The sequence below is a fragment of the Saccopteryx leptura genome, chromosome 6 (genome assembly GCF_036850995.1).
Source record: "Saccopteryx leptura isolate mSacLep1 chromosome 6, mSacLep1_pri_phased_curated, whole genome shotgun sequence".
Lineage (NCBI taxonomy): Eukaryota > Metazoa > Chordata > Mammalia > Chiroptera > Emballonuridae > Saccopteryx > Saccopteryx leptura.
Window position 1 is genome coordinate 80044461 of NC_089508.1, and position 22452 is coordinate 80066912.

Here is a 22452-nt window from a genome sequence, read left to right on the forward strand (position 1 = left end):
AAAGATGGCCCGGGCACTGGGGATGGCTCCTTGGCCTCTGCCCCAGGCGCTAGAGTGGCTCTGGTCCTGGCAGAGCATCGCCCCCTGGTGGGCAGAGCGTCGCCCCTGGTGGGTGTGTCGGGTGGATCCCGGTCGGGCACATGCGGGAGTCTGTCTGACTGTCTCTCCCCATTTCCAGCTTCAGAAAAAATACAAAATAAAAAAAAAAAAAGCAAGACACAGAAACAAAATCCTCAGAGAATTTTACTATGTAAATTCTGAATACCTGAACATAAGTCTTATTATAACAAAGAAGCAGGAATCTTCATCCTAATAGATGCTACAAGTGACCTCAAGCTTAATATGACAATAATACTGACATAGTAAATAGTGAGACTAACCAAGATTAATACACTTCTTTTTTCTACAACTTTAATACAATATCTTTTTATTGTGAAAGGTTTTCTTTACATAAGTCTTTGAAGATCTAAAGCAAAGTATTTAGCATGGATAAAAAGGCATATATGACAAGCAACTTATCACCTAAGTCAATTCCCTCAGAACTGATCTTCAAAATACAAACTAACTCTCCTCAGTAGTCTTAGAAGGCATGGTGACTGACCAGTAGGGCATAGTGCATAGAGCATCGACTTGGAACGCTGAGGTCCCTGCTTTGAAACCCTGAGGTTGCCAGCTTGAGCATGGGCTCATCCAGCTTGAGCATAGATCATCGCTATGATCCCAAGGTCTCTGGTTTGAGCCCAATGTCGCTGGCTTGAGCAAGGGATCACTGGCTCAGCTTGAGCCCCCTGGTCAAGGAACACATGAGAAGTAATCAATGAACAACTAAAGTGACATAACTACAAGTTGATGTCTCTCTTTTTCAAAAAAAAAAAAAAAAAGAGGAACGGGGATGTAGGTAACGTGGCCTTATACAGACTATGTCTGTATTCCTCCAAAGGTACTTATATCCTCTTCTTTCTTGACCTGCTGTAGTCTCTGTAAACTAACACTGACTACTTATTTCAGACGAGAAAGGAAGGGAAATTGCTCAAATATTTCAAATCTTCAAAGGCTGGGGCTTTCTACTGCTCTTCATCAGTATTCTCAGATCCAAATACTAGCATATTTCATACTAAAAAAAGAAAAACAAATTTATGTAGTATATTAGAAATTACCGTATTTTTCACTCTATAAGACACAGTTTATTTCCCCCCAAAAGTGAAGGGGAAAATGCCCGTGCATCTTATGGAGTGAAAAATACAATATTTTATTAAATATTTTAACACACCAATTAGTTCAGAATATTTTTTTTCTCTTATTTTCCTCCTTAAAATCCTAGATGTGTCTTATGGTCAGATGCGTCTTATGTAGGAAAAAATACGATGGTAGATTAGAGAATACAGTCTACCACTAACTAGCTATGTGGGCTTAGAGAAAACATTTAACCTCTCTGGACCTCATATTTCTCATCTACAAAACGAAGAAACTAGATTCGAGATTACTATGAGAATATTCTGGTTTCTCTTCAGATTGTATTAATCTTTCACTATTTACTAAATATTGCTGTGGAAAGGAACAACAACATAAAAAGATTACTGGTGAGGTCCTGTTGATTTTAAAGCTCAATGAGTTGAGGGTTAGGGTGCTGGGTGAAAAAGGTGAAGAGATTAAACAAAGGAAAAGAACTCATAGATATATACAACAGTATGGGCTGGGAAAGGGGATGAAGAGAAGTAGAGAAGGGTAAATGGTGATGGAAGGAGACTTGACTTGGGATGGTGAACACATTAAATAACATACAGAGGATGTATTATAGAATTGTACACCCGAAAACCTATGTAATTTTAGAACAAATGTCACCCCAATAAACTCAATTTTAAAAAATTCTTTAAAAAGACACACATACTCTAGGCCTTGGCCAGTGGTGAGTGGACAGAGCATCAGCTCAGGGTATGGATGTCCTGGGTTCAATTTCGGATCAGGGTACACAAGAGAAACAATCATCTGCTTCTCCCCTCCTCCCTCTTCACTTCTCACAGCCAGTGGTTCAACTGCTTCAAGCATGGCCCTAGGCACTAAGGATAGTTCAGATGGCTGAATGCATCAGCCTCAGGTACTAAATATAGTTCGGTCCTCGAGAATCGGCCCAAGGCAGGGTTGCCAGGTGGATCCAAGTCAGGAAAAAAAAATACACACACACTCTAGATCCTGTGCTAAGTGATGAAAAAGTAATGGTGAAGAGAATAGTCTTGCCTGACCAGGTGGTGGCGCAATGGATAGAGCGTCGGACTGAGATGAGGAGGACCCAGGTTCTAGACCCCAAGGTCGTCAGCTTGGGCGCAGGCTCATCTGGTTTGAGCAAAGCTCACCAGCTTGGAGCCAAGGTCACTGGCTCGAGCAAGGGGTTACTCAGTCTGTTGAAGGCCCACGGTCAAAGCACATATGAGGAAGCAATCAATGAACAACTAAGGTGTCACAATGAAAAACTGATGATTGATGCTTCTCAACTCTCTCCGTTCCTGTCTGTCTGTCCCTATCTATCCCTCTCTCTGAGTCTGTCTCTGTAAAAAAAACCCCAACAACAAAGTCACTCTATTAACATAACAAAATACACTAAAAACAAACAAACCAAAAAACCCCATAATGAAATATCTCCTTAGACCTTTCAGAATGGCTATCATCAATAAATACACAAACAAGTGTTGCAAGTATGTAGAGAAAAGGGAACCCTTGTGCACTGTTAGTAGGATTACAGATTGGTGCAGTCACTATGGAAAACAGTATGTAGGTTCCTCAAAAAATTAAAAAATGAAACTGCTTTATGACCCAGCAATTTCACTTCTGGGTATATATCCAAAGAAACCCAAAGACTAACTCAAAAGACTATATGTACTGCTATGTTCACTGCAGCATTATTTATAATAGCAAAGATAAGGAAGTAATCTAAGAGTCCATCAACAAATAAGTGGATTAAAAAGCTGTGGTACATATACACAATGAAATATTACTTGGCCATCAAAAGTATGAAATTTTACCACTTGAGACAGCATGAATGGATCTGGAGGGTATGATACTAAGTGAAATAGCTCAGACAGAGAAAGACAAATACCATACAATTTCAGTTATATGTGGAATGTAAAGAACAAAATAGAAACAGACTTATAGATACAGACAACAGACTAAAGGTTGCCAGAAGGATTGGGAGTTTGAGGTAGGGACTGGATGTAAAAGATGAAGGGATTAAGAGATACAAATTGAGCCTGACCAGGCGGTGGCGCAGTGGATAGAGTGTCGGACTGGAATGTAGAGGACCCAGGTTCGAGACCCAAGGGTCGCCAGCTTGAGCACGGGCTCATCTGGTTTGAGCAAAAGCTCACCAGCTTGAGCCCAAGGTCCTGGCTCGAGCAAGGGGTTACTCGGTCTGCTGAAGGTCGCGGTCAGGGCACATATGAGAAAGCAATCAATGAACAACTAAGGTGTCGCAACAAAAAAACTGATGATTAGCCCTGGCCGGTTGGCTCAGCGGTAGAGCGTCGGCCTAGCGTGCGGAGGACCCGGGTTCGATTCCCGGCCAGGGCACACAGGAGAAGCGCCCATTTGCTTCTCCACCCCTCCGCCGCGCTTTCCTCTCTGTCTCTCTCGTCCCCTCCCGCAGCCAAGGCTCCATTGGAGCAAAGATGGCCCGGGCGCTGGGGATGGCTCTGTGGCCTCTGCCCCAGGCGCTAGAGTGGCTCTGGTCGCAACATGGCGACGCCCAGGATGGGCAGAGCATCGCCCCCTGGTGGGCAGAGCATCACCCATGGTGGGTGTGCCGGGTGGATCCCGGTCGGGCGCATGCGGGAGTCTGTCTGACTGTCTCTCCCTGCTTCCAGCTTCAGAAAAATGAAAAAAAAAAACAAAAAAAAACTGATGATTGATGCTTCTCATCTCACTCCATTCCTGTCTGTGTGTCCCTATCTATTCCTCTTTCTGACTCTCTCTCTCTCTATCCCTGTAAAAAAAAAGAAAGAAAGAAAGAAACTGGAGACAGCATGTTCAGGATGTAATGATTCCTCCTTGGGTCCTCATGCTCCTCCAGGGTTTTTTTTTAAAAAAAAGAGAGATACAGCCTGACCAGGTGGTGGCGCAGTGGATAGCGTGTCGGACTGGGATGAGGAAGGACCCAGGTTCGAGACCCTGAGGTCGCCAGCTTGAGCGCAGGCTCATCTGGCTTGAGCAAAGAGCTCACCAGCTTGGACCCAAGGTCGCTGGCTCCAGCAGGGGGTTACTCGGTCTGCTGAAGGCCCACGGTCAAGGCACATGTGAGAAAGCAATCAATGAACAATTAAGAAGTCGCAACGCGCCTGACCTGTGGTGGCGCAGTGGATAAAAGCATCGACCTGGAAATGCTGAGATTGCCGGTTCGAAACCCTGGGCTTGCCTGGTCAAGGCACATATGGGAGTTGATGCTTCCAGCTCCTCCCCCCTTCTCTCTCTCTGTTTCTCTCTCTCCTCTCTAAAAATGAATAAATAAATTAATTAATTAAAAAAAAAAAAAGTCGCAACGCGCAACGAGAAACTGATGATTGATTGATGCTTCTCATCTCTCTCCTTTCCTGTCTGTCTGTCCCTGTCTATCTCTGCCTCTGTAAAAAAAAAAAAAAAAAGAGAGAGAGAGATACAAATTGATAGTTACAAAATAGTCAGGGGAATGCAAAGTACAGCATAGGGAATATAGTCAATAATATTGTAATAACTATGTATGATGCCAGGTGGGTACTGGAAAAATTGGGGTAGCACACTTTGTTGTGAAGTTTATGATTCTCTGACCATTGAGCTGTATACCTGAAACCAACAAAATAATACTGGATGTAAAAATGTAATAAAAAAAGAAAAAGAAAAGAATGTGAAAAAAAATTAGAGAACCCAAAGTAGAATGAGCACTCAGAATTATCATATTACCCCATCTATAAAACACACCTTTTATTGAAAAATTTGGGGTCTAAAAACTGGGTGCATCTTATACAGTGGTTGTAGAAGTGTGGCATTTCAAATGCAATAGATGGAACTGAGGACAAGGCAAAAAAAGTGATTTGTCATCAGAAACAGAGGAGGACAAGCTAATGGATGGGAGTTTTGACAGTGATGAGGATTTGTATGAATTGTATGATAAGTAAACGAGTTCAATAACTTTAGGTTATACATTTTTTCCCCAAATTTCAGGTCCCAAAATTAAAGTGCATCTTATACATGGGAACATCTTATATGGGGAAATACGGTATATGTTCTCCAAAACTATTTATTATACATTATATCAGTCAAAAAAATGTATTGTAGTAAAAGCCATTATGTACTGGGCACAATAAATTTAAAAACATATGATAAAGTTCTTGCCCTCAGGGAGCTCTCAATTTAGAACAGACATTAGTAAACAATTACAAGAAGGTATTTGAGGGATGATTTTTCTGAGACAAGTGATTCCAAAGTTGAGTCTTGAAAGCAAAGAGGAACTACCAAATAAAAACAGATTTATGATAAAGCAAGTACAATAAAATATTAATTGTAATCTAGGTGATGATTATATAAGCATTCACTGTAAAATTCTTTCTACTTTTCAGTAAGTTTGAAAAAAATTTAATAAAATGTTGGGATAAAAAAGAATAATGAAAGACCAGCCATCTAGACAGTGGGAACATCATATGTAAATACTTGCAGGTTTTGACAGTTCCTGTCTTGTTTGGGAAATAGTAAGCAGTTCCAAATGGTGATATACATGTGTGAAAGTGGCAAGAAAGCTGGCTTGAGCAAGGGGTTCTCGGTCTGCTGTAGCCCCCCGGTCAAGGCACATATGAGAAAGCAATCAATGCACTAAGGTGCTGCAACAAAGAATTGATGCTTCTCATCTCTCTCCCTTTTGTCTGTACCTATCTGTCCCTCTGACTCTGTCTCTGTCAAAAAAAAAAGTGGCAAGAAAAAAGGCTGCAAAGCAAAGAGGGGTTAACAACCATGAGTGCCAGCTTACTCAAGTGTTTGGATTTAACATGAAGGACATGGGATGTTTACTTGTTGATATTCAATCGAGGATCACTTATGATGTTCTCTCTTTATATGGTTGACAAAGTTCCTGATCATTAACAATATCACTGAAAATAATTATCTATAAAGCATTTGCACTAAAAACTTACCTGAACTATTTCATTCCCATCTCTAAGGTCTCGAAGAGGGCTCCTTGGGGGTTTCAAAATCTAGAAATAAGAGGATTAGTGAAGAAAATCCAGCACACATTTCAATAATCAGTTCAAGTTATACCATGAGTAGAAAAGCAGAGATGCTAAAATTCCTGTAAAAAACCTCTCTCAAATTCCTCAAATTCATACTGTTCAGTGCTATACTTTGTGGCTCATTTAAATATATGATATCTATTCCTTCTCCCTCCCTGCCCACCTTCCCTAATTATTTTGCCAACTCTGATCTCATGTGGTTTTGGTGAAGCTCCATTATAACCTAGGGTACAACATGTAGCCTTGGTTTGAACAATCTGCCCTGACGTTCAGCAGTAGTGACTGGCTCAGGAACGAGGACTTGACACATCAAGATAATCAAGCCAAACGATTCAATCCTAAATTGTTTGTTTTTTATCTTGAGAAAATAGACACTATTTTTCATGTAGGACTTGAACCTGGAAGTAGTAAGCACAGAGAGGCTGTTTAATAATGGAGATTATCCAGAGAAGGTAGTTAGAGTAGAAAAAGTGAAAGAAAATGCTAGTATTGATGATATTATTGGAACCCCTGATCAGTAAGTCATGCCTAAAGTCTTTCCTATCTTTGGATTTTTCAGTTTTATAGCTCAATAAATTCCATGCTCAAATCAGTTTAAGTTGGATTTTTTTAAGTCTTTGTACTCCAGTTTAAATATATTTTTAAACAGCTTTACTAAGTATAATTTATATAGCATACAATTCATAAAATTATCATGAGATTAGAAAAATACAAATTTTAATATATTTATAGAATTGTGCAACCAGGTTAAATATTTGAGTCTTTATCCAGAGGGTAATAGAAGCCAGTGGGGATGGGATGGTTATGCCACAGTCAAAATTACTGCTGTAGCCCTGGCCGGTTGGCTCAGCGGTAGAGCGTCGGCCTAGCGTGCGGAGGACCCGGGTTCGATTCCCGGCCAGGGCACACAGGAGAAGCGCCCATTTGCTTCTCCACCCCTCCGCCGCACTTTCCTCTCTGTCTCTCTCTTCCCCTCCCGCAGCCAAGGCTCCATTGGAGCAAAGATGGCCCGGGCGCTGGGGATGGCTCTGTGGCCTCTGCCCCAGGCGCTAGAGTGGCTCTGGTCGCAATATGGCGACGCCCAGGATGGGCAGAGCATCGCCCCCTGGTGGGCAGAGCGTCGCCCCATGGTGGGCGTGCCGGGTGGATCCCAGTCGGGCGCATGCGGGAGTCTGTCTGACTGTCTCTCCCCGTTTCCAGCTTCAGAAAAATGAAAAAAAAAAAAAAAAAAAAAAAAAAAAAAAAAAAAAAAAAAATTACTGCTGTATATAGTCATCATTCAAAAAACATTAACAGGCCCTGGCCTATGTCTCAGTGGATAGAGTGTCTGCACAGTGTATGGACACCTTGGATTCGATTCCCCTGTCAGGGCACATAGGAGAAGTGATCACCTGCTTCTCCTCCACTCCTCTCCCCTTTTTCTCCCTCTTCCTCTCCCACAGCCAGTGGCTCGACTGGTTCAAGCATGGTCCCAGGTGCTAAGGATGGCTCTGCTGGAACATATCAGCCTCAGGCACTAAAAATAGCTCAGTACAGGAGCATCAGGCCCCAGATGGGATTGCCAGATGGATCCTGGTGGGGTGCATACAAGACTCTGCCTCACTATCTCCCCTCCCCTCACCTAAAAAAGAAATTAACAATTAAATAAGTGTTTCTTACTGAGGATTGTCGTCTTCTAACAGGTCTCTCAATATTGTCACTGAAAGAGGGAAAAAAATTACATATACACTGAAAAGAGTTTGGATTTTCAAAAACCCACAGCATCCTTTAGATGCTTTTAAATGGGTAATTACTTTCACTTAACACTTGGCATCACTTTTACTTAGCAACATTTATAACACTTTAATGTCAATATTTAGAAAGTCAGTATTTTAAAATACTTACTGTATACTACAATACTATCTCTTAAAACTTAATCAGTACAATATAATTTCAAATATTTACAGAGGTACAATTATAAGATAAATGGGCTAGAAATCAAGAGCCTCTAGCTCTAGCCCTTGCCAGATAGCTCAGTTGGTTAGAGCATTGTCCGCAATAGACAAGGTTGCCGCTTTGATCTCAGTCAGGGCGCACACAAGAATCAACCAATAGGCCCTGGCCGGTTGGCTCAGCGGTAGAGCGTCGGCCTGGCGTGCGGGGGACCTGGGTTCGATTCCCGGCCAGGGCACATGGGAGAGGCGCCCATTTGCTTCTCCACTCCCCCCCCCCTTCCTCTCTGTCTCTCTCTTCCCCTCCCACAGCCAAGGCTCCATTGGAGCAAAGAAGGCCTGATCGCTCCTTGGCCTCTGCCCCAGGCGCTAGAGTGGCTCTGGTCGCGGCAGAGCGACGCCCCGGAGGGGCAGAGCATCGCCCCCTGGTGGGCGTGCCGGGTGGATCCCGGTCGGGCGCATGCGGGAGTCTGTCTGACTGTCTCTCCCCGTTTCTAGCTGCAGAAAAAAAAATAAATAAAAAAAAAAATAAAAAAAAATCAACCAATAGCCTGACCAGGCAGTGGCACAGTGGATAGAGCGTCAGACTGGGATGTGGAGGACCCAAGTTCGAGACCCTAAGGTCGCCAGCTTTAGCATGGGCTCATGTGGTTTGAGCAAGACTTACCAGCTTGGCCTGACCAGGCGGTGGCGCAGTGGGTAAAGCATCGGACTGGGATGTGGAAGACCCAGGTTCGAGACCCCGAGGTCGCCAGCTTGTGTGCGGGCTCATCTGGTTTGAGCAAAAAGCTTGAGCCCAAGGTCTCTGGCTCAAGCAAGGGGTTACTCGGTCTGCTGAAGGCCCGCGGTCAAGGCACGTATGAGAAAGCAATCAATGAACAACTAAGGTGTTGCAACGCGCAATGAAAAACTAATGATTGATGCTTCTCATCTCTCTGTCCCTGTCTATCCCTCTCTCTGACTCTCTGTCAAAAAAAAAAAAAAAAAAAAAAAAAAGACTTACCAGCTTGGACCCAAGGTCGCTGGCTCGAGCAAAGGGTCAGTTGGTCTGCTGTAGCCCCCCGGTCAAGGCACATATGAAAAATCAATCAATGAACAACTAAGGAAATGCAACAAAGAATTGATGTTTCTCACCTCTCTCCCTTCCTGTATGTCTGTCCCTTTCTCTGACCCTCCCTGTCTCTGCCACCAAAAAAGAAAATCAACCAATGAAAACATAAATAGCCTGACCAGGTGGTGGCACAGTGGGTAGAGCATTGGATTGGGACACGGAGGACCCAGGTTAGAGACCCCGAGGTCACCAGCTTGAGCCCAAGTTCGCTGGCTTGAGCAAGAGGTCACTCTGTCTGCTGTAGTCCCCCCCCAAGGCAGATATGAGAAAGCAATCAACAACTAAGGTGCCGCTACAAAGAATTGATGCTTCTCATCTCTCTCCTTTCCTGTCTGTCCCTATCTGCCACTCTCTGTCTCTATCACAAAAAAAATAAAAAATTTAACAAATAAAAATAAAAACATAAATAAGGAGAACAAATTGGTGTTACTCTCTCTACCTTACCCTCACTCTAAAATCAATTTTTAAAAAGAACTAGCTCTGGTTTTACTAATGTGTGACTTTTAGACTATGTTTTGAAAATTAAAATTCCTGTGGAGACTAAACAAATACTTTAGTAAGTGCAGGAAAAATAGGTTGGATGGAGACTATAATGGAGAGCTCCTGCCTGGTATAAAGGTCATAGCCATTATTCTGCTCAGATTCACTGTTTCCAGTGTTGCTACATCTCATTTTTCAAGAGAAGCTAAAAAATCTAATTGCTATATGAAATCTTGAGATTTTGAAATCTGGCAACTAATTTAAAAGTTAAAAAGCATTGCTTAAAAATATTATGTCTCGCCTGACCTGTGGTGGTGCAGTGGATAAAGCGTCGACCTGGAAATGCTGAGGTCGCCGGTTCGAAACCCTGGGCTTGCCTGGTCAAGGCACATATGGGAGTTGATGCTTCCAGCTTCTCCCCCCTGTCTCTCTCTCCTCTCTGTCTCTCTCTGTTTCTCCTCTCTAAAATGAATAAATAAAAATTTAAAAAAAATAATAAAAAAATATTATGTCTCTGATTGTAAACAGTTAATAGTTTGTGAGGCAAACAACAGGGGGTCCTCGGGTTACGACAGTCTCGACATTTTGAATTTATGATGCTCGCTCCCATAAAAACTTTAAAAAATTGAGACGTGTTTTGTTTCTTCATGTTCGTGAGGCAATCCTGATTCAGCTGACCCAGAATCTCCAGCACCTTCTGCAGGTTCCCCTGCCTCTCCAGCTTCCTCCTCCCAACAGGTCACTCTCTCCCACCTTGCAATGCCCTTTCCAGTTGCAAGCCAGCCAAAGGAATAAAGGTAAGGAAAATTTTTTACACTCGTTTTTGGTCATTTTTTCTGTTAATGCAGTACAGTGTACATTACAGTATATTTATGTCCTTTTCCTTTTTTCTGTGGCTTAGTTGTGTTTTTATGTTCTAGATTATGATTTTTCAACTATGTTAGGATAGGTAAGTGACTTAGGCTAGGGTATGTTTTGACTTACACCAAAATTTGGGTTGCGTCACTGTCATAGGAACGGAACTGTGTTGTAACTCGAGGACCTCCCATATAGACAAATCATTTCATTTCCTTGTACCTCAATTTTTTCATCCTTAAATTGAAGAAGTGAGATGTGGTCTCTAAAGTCTCTCTCAGTTTTGACTCTAGATAAGTTTACATAAAGATCTGGCAAGGAAGATCTATTAATAACTTCTGAAATCCTTTTCCATTCTCTTCCAGGAAAAAGAAGTAAATGTTACAAAGTCAGTAGGTTTTACTGGTTGAAGAAGTATATTTTCTCTGATAGAGTTTAACATTTTAAGAGGCATTGCAGAACTTACGTTTCATTAGTCTCTGAAGACATTCCATCCATTTTTGAAGAAAATTTTTTCTGTAACAAACATACAGTATTAGAAAAGGTGAGGAAGAAAGAAGAGAAAGTACAACCCATAAAGCGATTAAGAACAAAATTTTGACTTCAGTATTATTTTCTGAGGGAAGACCAAAAAAAAAAAAGGAAAAGGTACACTATGGGGATATAAAAGATGAGAAATTTTGAGGAGTAATCTGTTATAATCAATACTCTGGGAAAAGTCTCTTATTTAAGATAAAAATCAGTGACTAACTCTGAATGAGATGATAATGGACTTTAGTGGTTAAAAGAAAAGTTTGCCCTAGTTTATAAAAGTTTATGGTTTACACAATAATTCAATTCCAAAATGAAGTCAATTAGGTATTAAAACAGTGGATTTGCATATATGCATATTTATCTTATGAAAATTCAACTATAAGTACTCAGCAAAAATATTTTACTATGTTTGTTTAAATTTAAGGTATTTAAATATTTAATGATGTTTTAAATAGGCAGCTGATTACACTTACAATTCTCCTCCATGAGTGTTTGTCTTGGAAAAAATGTAAAATAAGAGGCATAACCTGACATTTCCTCAACTGGTCTTAGTTCCTACCTACCCATTATTATAAAAGATATTTTACTTTATGCATTAACTTAGAATCTCACCCTTGGGTAAGAAAAAAATTCCATTTCAAAACAAAACAGAAATACTAGAAATCTGACTCAACAATATTAGCATTTCTACCACAACACTAAATTAATACCATATACTCACCATTAGAATCAATTTATTTTTAGCAATAAGTAAAAAAAAATTATTTAAAAGGTATCTTGTTTTACATGTTTTAATCATACATATATAAAAGCCAAATTAGGAAATGATTCTTCATAATGAACTTGAAATTCAAACGGAAATAAAAGTCTGTTTTTTATTATCAATTTATTCAATTTGCTATCCATATGGATAAGATGATGGGCATCTTCTAGGATTTGATCTCTTGACCCACTCCTTTTGTCCTCCATCACTTTCTGAGTCTGCTCATCCATTCTTCTCCTTTCACTTATCTCCTGTTCAGATTAACACCCATCTCTTTTAAATTTTAGCTTTGTGTACACAGTATAAGAAACTGATCTTTTTACAAGATTTTTTTTAAACATCTTCAATTTCCTCCTTCCCAAAAGAAATCACTTTCTCTACTTATTTTGTACTTTAAAATTTTGGGGGCCCTAGCCATTAGGCTCAGTGGTGGAGTGTTGGCCAGGGGTATGGATATCCCAGGTTCAATTCCCGGTGAGGGCACACAGGAGAAGCAACCATCTGCTTCACCCCTCCCCATCTCCCTTCTCCCTCTGTTCTTCTCACTCAGCCACAGCTTGACAGGTTGAAGCACATTGGCCCAGGGCACTGAGGATGGCTCCATGGCCTGGAACCAGGCACTAAAATAGCTTGATTGCCAAGCAACAACAGCAACAGCTCCAAATGGGCATAACATTGCCTGGTAGGACTTGCTGAGTGGATCCCAGTCAGGTCGCAAGTGGGAGTCTGTCTCTCTGTTTCCCCGCATCTCACTTAACTAAAAAAAAAAAAAAAAAAAAAAAAAAAAGTAGGGGTCCTGGTTGACGGCTCAGTGGATAGAGCATAAACCAGGTGTATGGACATCCTGGGTTCCATTCCTGGTCAGGGCAAACAAGAGAAGCAACCACCTGCTTCTCTCCCTCTCTCCCTTCTCCAGCCAGTGGCTCAGTTGGTTCAAGGGTCAGCCCCAGGCCATGAGGACAGTTCAGTTGGTCTGACGGTGTCAGCCTCAGGCACTAAAAATAGCAGTTGATTCAAGCATAGGCCCCAGATGGGGTTGCCAGGTAGATCCCAGTTGGTGCACATGTGAAAAATCTGTCTCATTATCTCCCCTCCTCTCACTTAAAAAATAAAATTATATTTAGGCCCTGGCTGGGTGGCTCAGTAGATAAAATGTCTACCCGGCATGTCAGAACTTGTGGATTCAACCTTCCATCACGGCATGTATCAGAGGCAATCAATGAATACACAACTAAATAGAACTAAGTGAAATAACTTGATGCCCCTTTCTCTCTTTCTCTTCCTTTCTCAAATCAATGGAAAATGTGTTTTTAATTTTTGTATTTAATTTTTTTTAGAGAGAGACAGGGACAGACAGACAAGAAGGAAGAGAGATGAGAAGCATCAAGTCATAGTTGTGGCATTTTTTTTTAATGTTTGTTTTATTAATTTGAGAGGGAGAGGAAGGAAGGGAGAGTGATGGAGACAGGAACATCAAGCTGTCCTACATGTGCCCTGACCAGGAATTGAACTGGCAACCTCTGTGCTTCGGGATGATGCTCCAACCAACTGAGCTATCTGGCCAGGGCATTGTGGCATCTTTAATTGTTCATTTAGTTGATTGCTTTCTCATATATACCTTGACTGGGAGCCTCCAGCTGAGCCAGTGACTCTTTGCTCAAGCCAGTGACCTTGGGCTCAAGTCAGCGACCAGGGGGTCAGGTCTTGCTCAAGCCAGCAACATCGCACTCAAGCTGATGACCCTGTGCTTAAGCCTGCGACCTCGGGGTTTCGAACCCGGGTCCTTTGCATCCCAGGCTGATACTCTATCCACTGTGCCATGGTCTGGTCAGGCAAAACCATTTTTGTATTTTAAAAAAGCTTCCTTGCAACCACCTCCATCTAACATACACAAATATGTACCCTACTCCACCACATCCTGATAACTACAGTAAAAGAGAAGATTACATGCCAATTTCACTACCATAAATATAAAAATCCTAAGTAAATAGCAAAAATTTATAAAAAGGATATATATCGTGGTCATGTTGGTTTTATTCCAGAAATGCAAAGTTTAACATTAAATGTTAAATGGCTTAACATTAAAAACTAATTTTACATTTAATCATACTAACAGAATAAAATGGAAAAATCGTATGATCATCTCAACCAATAAAAAAGTTTGAACTTTAACATCCTTTTGTGTTTAAAAAGAAAAAGAAAAACTTAGTAAACTAGAAATAGAAAGTAAACTCCTTAATCTGACAAGCAATATCTATTTTTTTAAAAAGCAGCCTTGGCCAGTTGGTTCAGCGGTAGAGCATTGACCCAGCATGTGGAAGTCCAGGGTTAGATTCCTGGCCAGAGCACATAGGAGAAGCACCCACCTGCTTCTCCACCCCTCCCCCTCTCCTTCCTCTCTATCTCTCTCTTGGTCCGGGCGCTGAGGATGGCTCCATGGCCTCCGCCTCAGGCACTAGAATGGCTCTGATTGCAGCCGAGCAACACCCCAGAGGGGCGGAGCATTGCCCCCTGGTGGGCATGCCGGGTGGATCCCAGTCAGGCGCATGAGGTAGTCTGTCTGCCCCCACCCTCCTCCCTTCTCACTTCAGAAAAATACAAAAAATTTGTAGAAACTTAAAATAAAATAAAAAAAGCAAACATCGTCCGACCAGGCAGTGGCGCAATGGACAGAGCATCAGGAGGACCCAGGTTCAAAACCCCGAGGTCGCCAGCTTGAGCATGGGTTCATCTGTTTTGAGCAAAACTCACCAGCTGAGCTCAGGGTTGCTGGCTTGAGCAAGAGGTTACTCGGTCTGCTGTAGTCCCCCCACCCCTCAAGGCAATATGAGAAAGCAATCATTAAAAAAAAAAAAAAGAAAGCAATCAACGAACAACTATGGTACCACAACGAAAAGTTGATGCTTCTCATCTCTCTCCCTTCCTGCCTGTCTGTCCCTATCTATCCCTCTTTAATGTCATTCTGTCTCTGTCACACACAAAAAAGCCAACAACCTAATGACAAAACTTTGAAAACTTTCCCTTTGAGATCAAACAAGTATGAATGCTATTTCCACTTCTTTTTTTTTTTTTTTTTTTTTTTCCCTGAAGCTAGAAACGGGGAGAGACAGTCAGACAGACTCCCGCATGCACCCGACCGGGATCCACCCGGCACGCCCACAAGGGGGCGATGCTCTGCCGAGACCAGAGCCACTCTAGCGCCTGGGGCAGAGGCCAAGGAGCCATTCCCAGCGCCCGGGCCATCTTCGCTCCAATGGAGCCTCGGCTGCGGGAGGGGAAGAGAGAGACAGAGAGGAAGGAGAGGGGGAGGGGTGGAGAAGCAGATGGGCGCTTCTCCTGTGTGCCCTGGCCGGGAATCGAACCCGGGACTCCTGCACGCCAGGCCGACGCTCTACCGCTGAGCCAACCGGCCAGGGCCATATTTCCACTTCTTATCCAAACCATCATCAAGTCTTAGTTTTATTTCTAATACATATCCCAAATCCATTCACTTCTATCTTTAATACTATCACAAGAGTTCAAGCTTACCATTATCTTTCACATGCAACACTGCAATATCCACCTCACTGGTATCCCTGCTTTCACTCTCATTCCCTCACAGTCCTTTTTCCACATACTAGGCAGTTACCTTCTTAAACATAAATCACATTTAAGACATTCCCCTACTTAAAACCCTTCAATGGCTTTCCACCAGACTCAGATAAACTCTTCACCAGGACCTACCAAAGCTCTACAAGATTTGGTCCGTTTGCCTCTCAGACTTCGTAATGCATCTCATTTCATACCACTGTCTTCCTCACTCACCACACTAGCATTTCTATTCTTGCACACACAAAACTCTCTCCTGAATATTGCATTTATATTTGATATTCTCTCTTGGCAAGAAAACCAAGAAAAGCACTCTTTGTGGCCTTGTGTATGTCTCATCTGTAGCAGTACCACACTGTAATTTAAGGCTGATATGTAGCTTGACCTGTGGTGCAGTGGGTAAAGAATTCCACCTGGAATGCTGAGGTCACAGGTGTGAAACCCTGGGCTCGCCTGGTCAAGGCACACATAGGAAGCAACTACTGAGTTTGATGCTTCCCTCTTTTTACTCTCCTTTCCCTCTGTCTTTCTCCTCTCTCTAAAAATCAATACTAAAATCTTTTTCTTTTTCTCTTCTTTTCCAAGTGAGAGGAGGGGAGCTAGAGAGACAGACTCCCACATGAGCCCAGACCGTGATCCACCTGGCAACCCCTCTCTGGGGCAAATGCTCTGCCCATCTGGGGCCATGCTGGCAACTGAGCAATTTTTAGTGCCTGAGACAGAGGCTCCACGGAGTCATCCTTAGTGCCCAAAAGATGCGATCGAACCAATTGAGCCATGGCTGCCAGAAGTGAGGGGGAGAGGAGGGATGCAGAAGCAGATGGTGGCTTCTTCTGTGTGCCCTGAACTGGAATTGAACCCAGAACATCCACATGCCAGGCCGACGCTCTACCACTGAGCCAATTGGCCAGGGCCTAATAAAATCTTTCAAAGTCTGATATGTAAATTAATTATTCCTCCTGTTATCTCCTCAAACTACCCTTGCCCCAACAATAAACTATAAGAATATTGTATATATTGCTCTTATGTTCACTGTATAGTCTGAGAACCTAACATAGAACTCATTTACTGAATGAGTAATTAAGAAACAATTCTTTGCCCTGGCAGAATAGCTTGGTGGGTTGGAGCATCATCCTGAAGTACAGAGGTTGTCAGGTCAATCCCCAGTCAGGGCAATACATAGGGACAGATGATGTTCCTGTCTTTCTCTCCCCCCTTCCTCAACCTCCTCTCTCACTAAAATCAATAAAAGAAAAAAAATTAAGAAAAAAAGAAACAATTCTTTAAAGTTTCCTTTATGACTACTGACTTACATATTTTTTCTCCTTTTGGGAATAATCTCAAATTCAGTGACATATTCAAATTCATAGAAAATGTTATCTAATACTATAAAATCAGAATCACCTAAACATCTCCGCTGTTTGAAATCATTATCAAGCATCATTCCTATCTAACCTACAGGCTAGCTGGCACTTAATTAAGTGATGAGATTCAAAAATTATTAAAGTTTCCTTTTTTAAATATTCTATTTATTACATAACTAAGTTCCACCTTCAACAGAATAGGAGACCTCAAATCCCCAAGTCTCATTTATAAAATGCCATTATGGTTGAACTTTTGATCATAATGCCACATCAGTTGATTACTGATTGGTTCCGAAACTGCACCTGGAAACCAGGGGCGCTACAGCATACTCACAGAGGTGTCCTGAGAAGTTTTAAATGTTAGAAACAAAAGTTCTCAACATCTCTCAGACACTGTGTGAACCACTAGCTCAAAATAGTACCCATTCGCATTACATTAGTTTTGATAATATTATTGGCAAAGTTGGGTCTTTGGCAGATGCTGTGATATAAAGCAGTTCTTATAATCAATGTGGTATATGAAATGAGGGAGGCAGTGTCCATCTGATGCTAAGATTTGAGAAGCTGTGCAGTGTTCAACAGGCACACATATCCAATTAGTAAGTAATCATGATTATTAACAAAATTAAAATATCTTTTCCTTCAATTAATGCATATTACTTTTTTGAAATGGCTACTATGTGGTTAGGACATAAATTTATTTCTACTTGGTAACAACTTTTTAAGTTGGTTGGACCTATTAATAAAGGGAATTCTTGTAAATTTCTTTTGGCCCAAGGGCACCATAAGCTAAGAAAGTTTGGTAACTATTAGTCTAAATAAGCCAGAGGTTTGCAAACTATGACTACTGAGCTAAATGGGCCCTTAAAAGTGGTTTTTTACATTTTGAATGGTTGCAGAAAATGAAACACCAACATATACACCAACAACCAATATACAACAGAGACCATGCCAATGACTGTGTAGCCTGCAAAGCCTGAAATGTTTACTTTCTGGCTCTTTGTCCACTCCTGCATTTACACTACCAATAACCAGTTAATATATTTCATAGTGTCCACTGATATAGGCTCTGACCAGTGCTGTCCAATACAGTAGCGATTTAAACTTAAATTAATTAAAATATAATGTTAAATTCCATTCTTAAGTCACAAAAGCCATATTTCAGGTGATCAATAGCCACATGTGACCAATGGGTACCAAGCTGAACAGTGCCGATATAAAACATTACCATTATCATTGAAAATTTTACTGGACAGCCGTCCTGTCAAGAGTACCTAATACAACCTCTTATTTATCATCAATTACATGATTAATACGACCACTCCAAACATTTTTACTCAGTTTTACTGTTTGATATCTTGTAAACATTTCCAGCCATCACACAGTGAAGAAGTATACTGTTTTGAATTCAATCTTCAATTAGCAAAAATCTTTTTACTTTTACCTCTGGAAATCATTCTTCCCTTCAAGTTACACCTCAAATACCACTTTCTCCGTGAAGCCTCCTTCAGTCTTCATTACTAGAGGTATCAAATAAGGTCTTTCCCTGTGCTCCCATACAACTTCAAAATGTCCTATAATGCTTTACCTTGTCTTGTAGTTATTTGTGTATATTATTGCCCTTTCTGGACCACAAACTGTTTTAGACTAGGGACTCGGAATCACCCGCTCTCAGCCCGAGCATAAGAAAACAAGGAACCCAATAAATATTTGAGGAATTCAACTGATCCAATTCAATTGAAGTGACATTTCTACCAACTTATCTTTAAAATTCCAATCGGCAACTTTTAAAAGAATTTTCTCTTAAACTCTAGTGTTGAGATAAACAGCAAGAAAAGGGTCTTAAAAAAAAGGGGGGACTTTATCTCTGAGCTAATAATGGACAGAGAAGATTTCTAGAAACTCATTTGTGGCTTACTAAATACTTGCTGTTATTTTATCTTCAGAAAACCGAAAGTCTGTTCAGTGCTGCTAGCGCTCTAAACAGTATAAATAAACCACGACAAGCCTCTGGTTTAAAATCACTCATCGTTGTCTGTTCATTTACAACTAAGAAAAGACCGAATCCGAAATGAAAGAGCCGAGAGCGCTGCCGCGGGGCGAGGGAGAGCCCGGGAGCGCGGACCGAGGACGGCGGGGCTCCGCGAACGAGCGCCGGGCCCGCCCGAGGCCCCAGTGCGGACGGGAAGCGCAGAGGAGGGCGGCGCAGGCGTGCAGGCGCAGGTGAGGCAAGACGGAGCCCGGCTCCGGCCCAGCGCTTCCGCGGGCCACCCGGCTGAGGGAGCGTCCTCCACCTTCCAGCGCTGAGCGTTCACAGCGCTCAGACAAAACCTAACGCACCCCCACCCCAGAAGCCCACAGCGAAAGGGTCATTCTCTTTACCTGCCGTTAGCCTCCTGCTTGTCAAATTCTCCTCAGACCCGTTTGGGTCCGACGTCCTCAGAGACCTACTTCAACACCACCTCTCGATATCACCTCACAGCACCCAAACTGCCTCGGTGCAGCATTCAAACCTAACCGCCCAGAGGGCGCGCAAGCGCAAAGCAGCTCTATGCGCCGGCTCCGCCCCTAGACGCCGGAACGACCGCCTTCAGTGACTCCTTTAATCCGGTTTCCTTGCTAGCCTGTACGCCAATTTTATATCCTTCAAGGTTTATTTTCTACCGAATTTTCTTTTGTTTTCCCCACCGCAGCTCCCCCATATTATGGGGGCAGCCATCTTATTTTGATTATTTGCTATAAAAAAAAGATTGACTCTACTTCCGTACAAAATGGAGGTTACCATAATAATGCGTCACATCCCCCTAGTATTACCCCCTATAGTTTGCAGGAAGGAGTAAGTCTGCGGGACGAGGTGGCCGAGTGGTTAAGGCGATGGACTGCTAATCCATTGTGCTCTGCACGCGTGGGTTCGAATCCCATCCTCGTCGAGAGTAGTTTTTTGCCTCAAGATTTGATAGATGAATGTAAACTTATATGTAAAGATAAAATAAATAATTAAACAGATCCCAGTTGTGACCTATTAGTCAATTTACTCCAGCACCACCGATCTCAGGTTTGAGATATTTAAAAAACAGCTTTTGGAGCGTTCCGATCTCACAGATAAACAAAGCGAAAGAAGGCTAACAATGCAGCAAAAAATGCGGAGCCGTTGATTAATTTGGATATAAACAATCCTGATTTTAAGGCTCATGTAATGGCTTTGGCGGACCTCCTTCAGATCCAGCGTCATGATTAGCTTGAAATACTTAAGGCAATTCTGGTTTTTGTCCAGGAGCACCTGACACGGAATGCAATTGCTAAAGCAAATCAAACAAAAGAGGGATTGCCTGTTGCTTTAGTCAAAAATATTCTTGGTTTTAACACAGGAGATGCAGTTCTCAATGAGGCTGTTCACATTCTAAGGTTGCTGGATATATACTGCTCACAAAAATTAGAGGATATTTCAAAATGATATGAGAATATGAAGCGATAAAAAATAGCATTTGATTTTTTTATTAAACAAGAACATCAGAAAAGCAAACAAGTCAAAGAAAATTGTTCAATTATGCAAATTATATGCAAAACCAATTTTTATTTCATTGGTGAAAATGCACTATACAAAAGGCTGAAAATACTGGAGTATGTGTACGGTCCCCAATCCCCTAATTTTTGTGAGCAGCGTAGAAGAGCGCAGAGAACTACAGACAAAACTTAACGAAGCCATACTAGCTGTTCAGGCAACTATTGCAGAACCGAAGAGAGACCACAGACTGGGGAAAGTTGAAAGATGATCATTTTAGGATTTCAAACTCTCACCTATTTAGTAAATTGGGAAACATGCATGCCCAGGAATGTGTTTTGAAATCAAATTTTCAAGGGAAGAAATCAAGAAAATTGACTATCTTCTAGAGACTTACCATCATTTCTTTCATAAAGTTCAGGAAAGTGGAAATTAAAAAAAGAAAAGGCGTTTATTGGGAATCAGAAAATGGCCATGCTGGATTTAATGTCTTTTTATATGAAGTAAACAACACTGCATAAAATTCTAGGATTATTGCCATTCCTATATATTTCGATGCTGGTCTGCTTCATATTAATTAACTTAGCTCTTGATTTTCTTTTTTTTAACTCTAGCTCTTAATTGAGAGGCTTCAATTATTGTGGATTCTTACCCAACTGTTTTTACTGCCGATCCTTACTATGAAACAGCAGGATTCACTTCAAAAGCTATCTGGAGATAAAAAGTGTTCAGGATTCTCTTCCAGCCCCCAGCAATCAGCAGATGCTCATGAAAAAAATATACACTGGGAAACTAAAAAGATATTGACAACATGTGTAACCTTTGTATTGTAGTTACAGTGGTGGGATTCAGCTGGTTCCTATTGGTTTGGCAGAACTGATACCTAATTTTTTGTTTAGTTCGGCAAACTGGTTCTTAAAATAGTGCTTATAATCAGGGTTCTCTCTAAGCTGGGCGCCTAGGCAGCTGCCCAATGTGGAAATCTCAAATTTATATTCCTTACCCTTTTTTTTTTGTTTGTTCGTTTGTTTTTGTATTTTTTCTGAAGCTGGAAACGGGGAGAGACAGTCAGACAGACTCCCGCATGCGCCCCACCGGGATCCACCCGGCACGCCCACCAGAGGCGAAGCTCTGCCCACCAGGGGGCGATGCTCTGCCCCTCCCGGGCGTCGCTCTGTTGCGACCAGAGCCACTCTAGCACCTGGGGCAGAGGCCAAGGAGCCATCCCCCAGCGCCCTGGCTATCTTTGCTCCAATGGAGCCTTGGCTGCAGGAGTGGAAGAGAGAGACAGAGAGGAAGGAGAGGGGGAGGGGTGGAGAAGCAGATGGGTGCTTCTCCTGTGTGCCCTGGCCGGGAATTGAACCCTGGACTTCTGCACGCCAGGCCGACGCTCTACCACTGAGCCAACCAGCCAGGGCCCCTTACTCTTTTTTATCATTCATCTGTGCAACAGCATATTCTAAGTGTATAGGTGAAAAAAAATTGCAAATGAGGACGCCAATCAAGAAGCAATAATGGAAAGATCCTTTTTTTTAGAGAAAGAGAGAGAGACAGAGAGAGAGGGACAGATAGACAGGAAGGGAGAGAGATGAGAAGCATCAGTTCATTGCAGCACCTTACTTGTTCATTGATTGCTTTCTCATATGTGTCTTGACCAGGGACAGCCAAGCCAGTGACCCCTTGCCCAAGCCAGTGACCTTTGGGCTCAAGCCAGCAACCTTGGGGGGGGGGTGTCTATGATCCCACACTCAAGCCAGAGACCTTGGGCTCAAGCTGGCAACCTCAGGGTTTTGAACCTTGGACCTCAGAATCCCAGGCCAATGCTCTATCCACTACACCACTGCCTGGTCAGGCTGGAAATATCTTAAATAACAATTTTATTGTTTTTTGTCAGGTACTATTTAATATTTTTTCATCAATATTTTAAAACTTTTTCTTATAACATAATCTAGTTTTGTATACCTCTTTTATTGTTTCTATTTAAGTATTAAATCCATAAAGCCTGACCAAGTAGTGGTGCAGTGGATAGAGTGTCGGACTGGGACGCAGAGAACCCAGGTTCGAAACCCCAAGGTCACCAGC

General features: G+C 42.1%; 1 protein-coding gene and 1 non-coding gene across 4 annotated transcripts in view; one reads left to right on the plus strand and one right to left on the minus strand.

The window, feature by feature from the left end:
- The window catches only part of KNL1 (kinetochore scaffold 1), a 75387-nt gene extending 55834 nt beyond the window's left edge, over window positions 1–19553 (minus strand). Inside the window, exons 1-5 of one of the 3 annotated variants that reach the window (XM_066342215.1) lie at window positions 19251–19553; window positions 11086–11135; window positions 9177–9221; window positions 7902–7941; window positions 6147–6206 (exon numbers count right to left, since the gene is read on the minus strand). In XM_066342215.1, coding sequence (XP_066198312.1) covers window positions 6147–6206; window positions 7902–7941; window positions 9177–9221; window positions 11086–11117 — 177 coding nt within the window. In that variant the 5' untranslated portion in view covers window positions 11118–11135; window positions 19251–19553. Of the gene's footprint in view, window positions 1–6146; window positions 6207–7901; window positions 7942–9176; window positions 9225–11085; window positions 11136–19250 lie in introns of all 3 variants that reach the window. The other 2 variants (XM_066342214.1, XM_066342216.1) reach the window with 2 other exon arrangements.
- A 163-nt stretch (window positions 19554–19716) lies between these two features.
- On the plus strand, window positions 19717–19798 carry TRNAS-GCU (transfer RNA serine (anticodon GCU)). The gene has a single exon. It is a non-coding gene; the product is annotated as a tRNA-Ser (tRNA).
- The last annotated feature ends 2654 nt before the right edge of the window (window positions 19799–22452 follow it).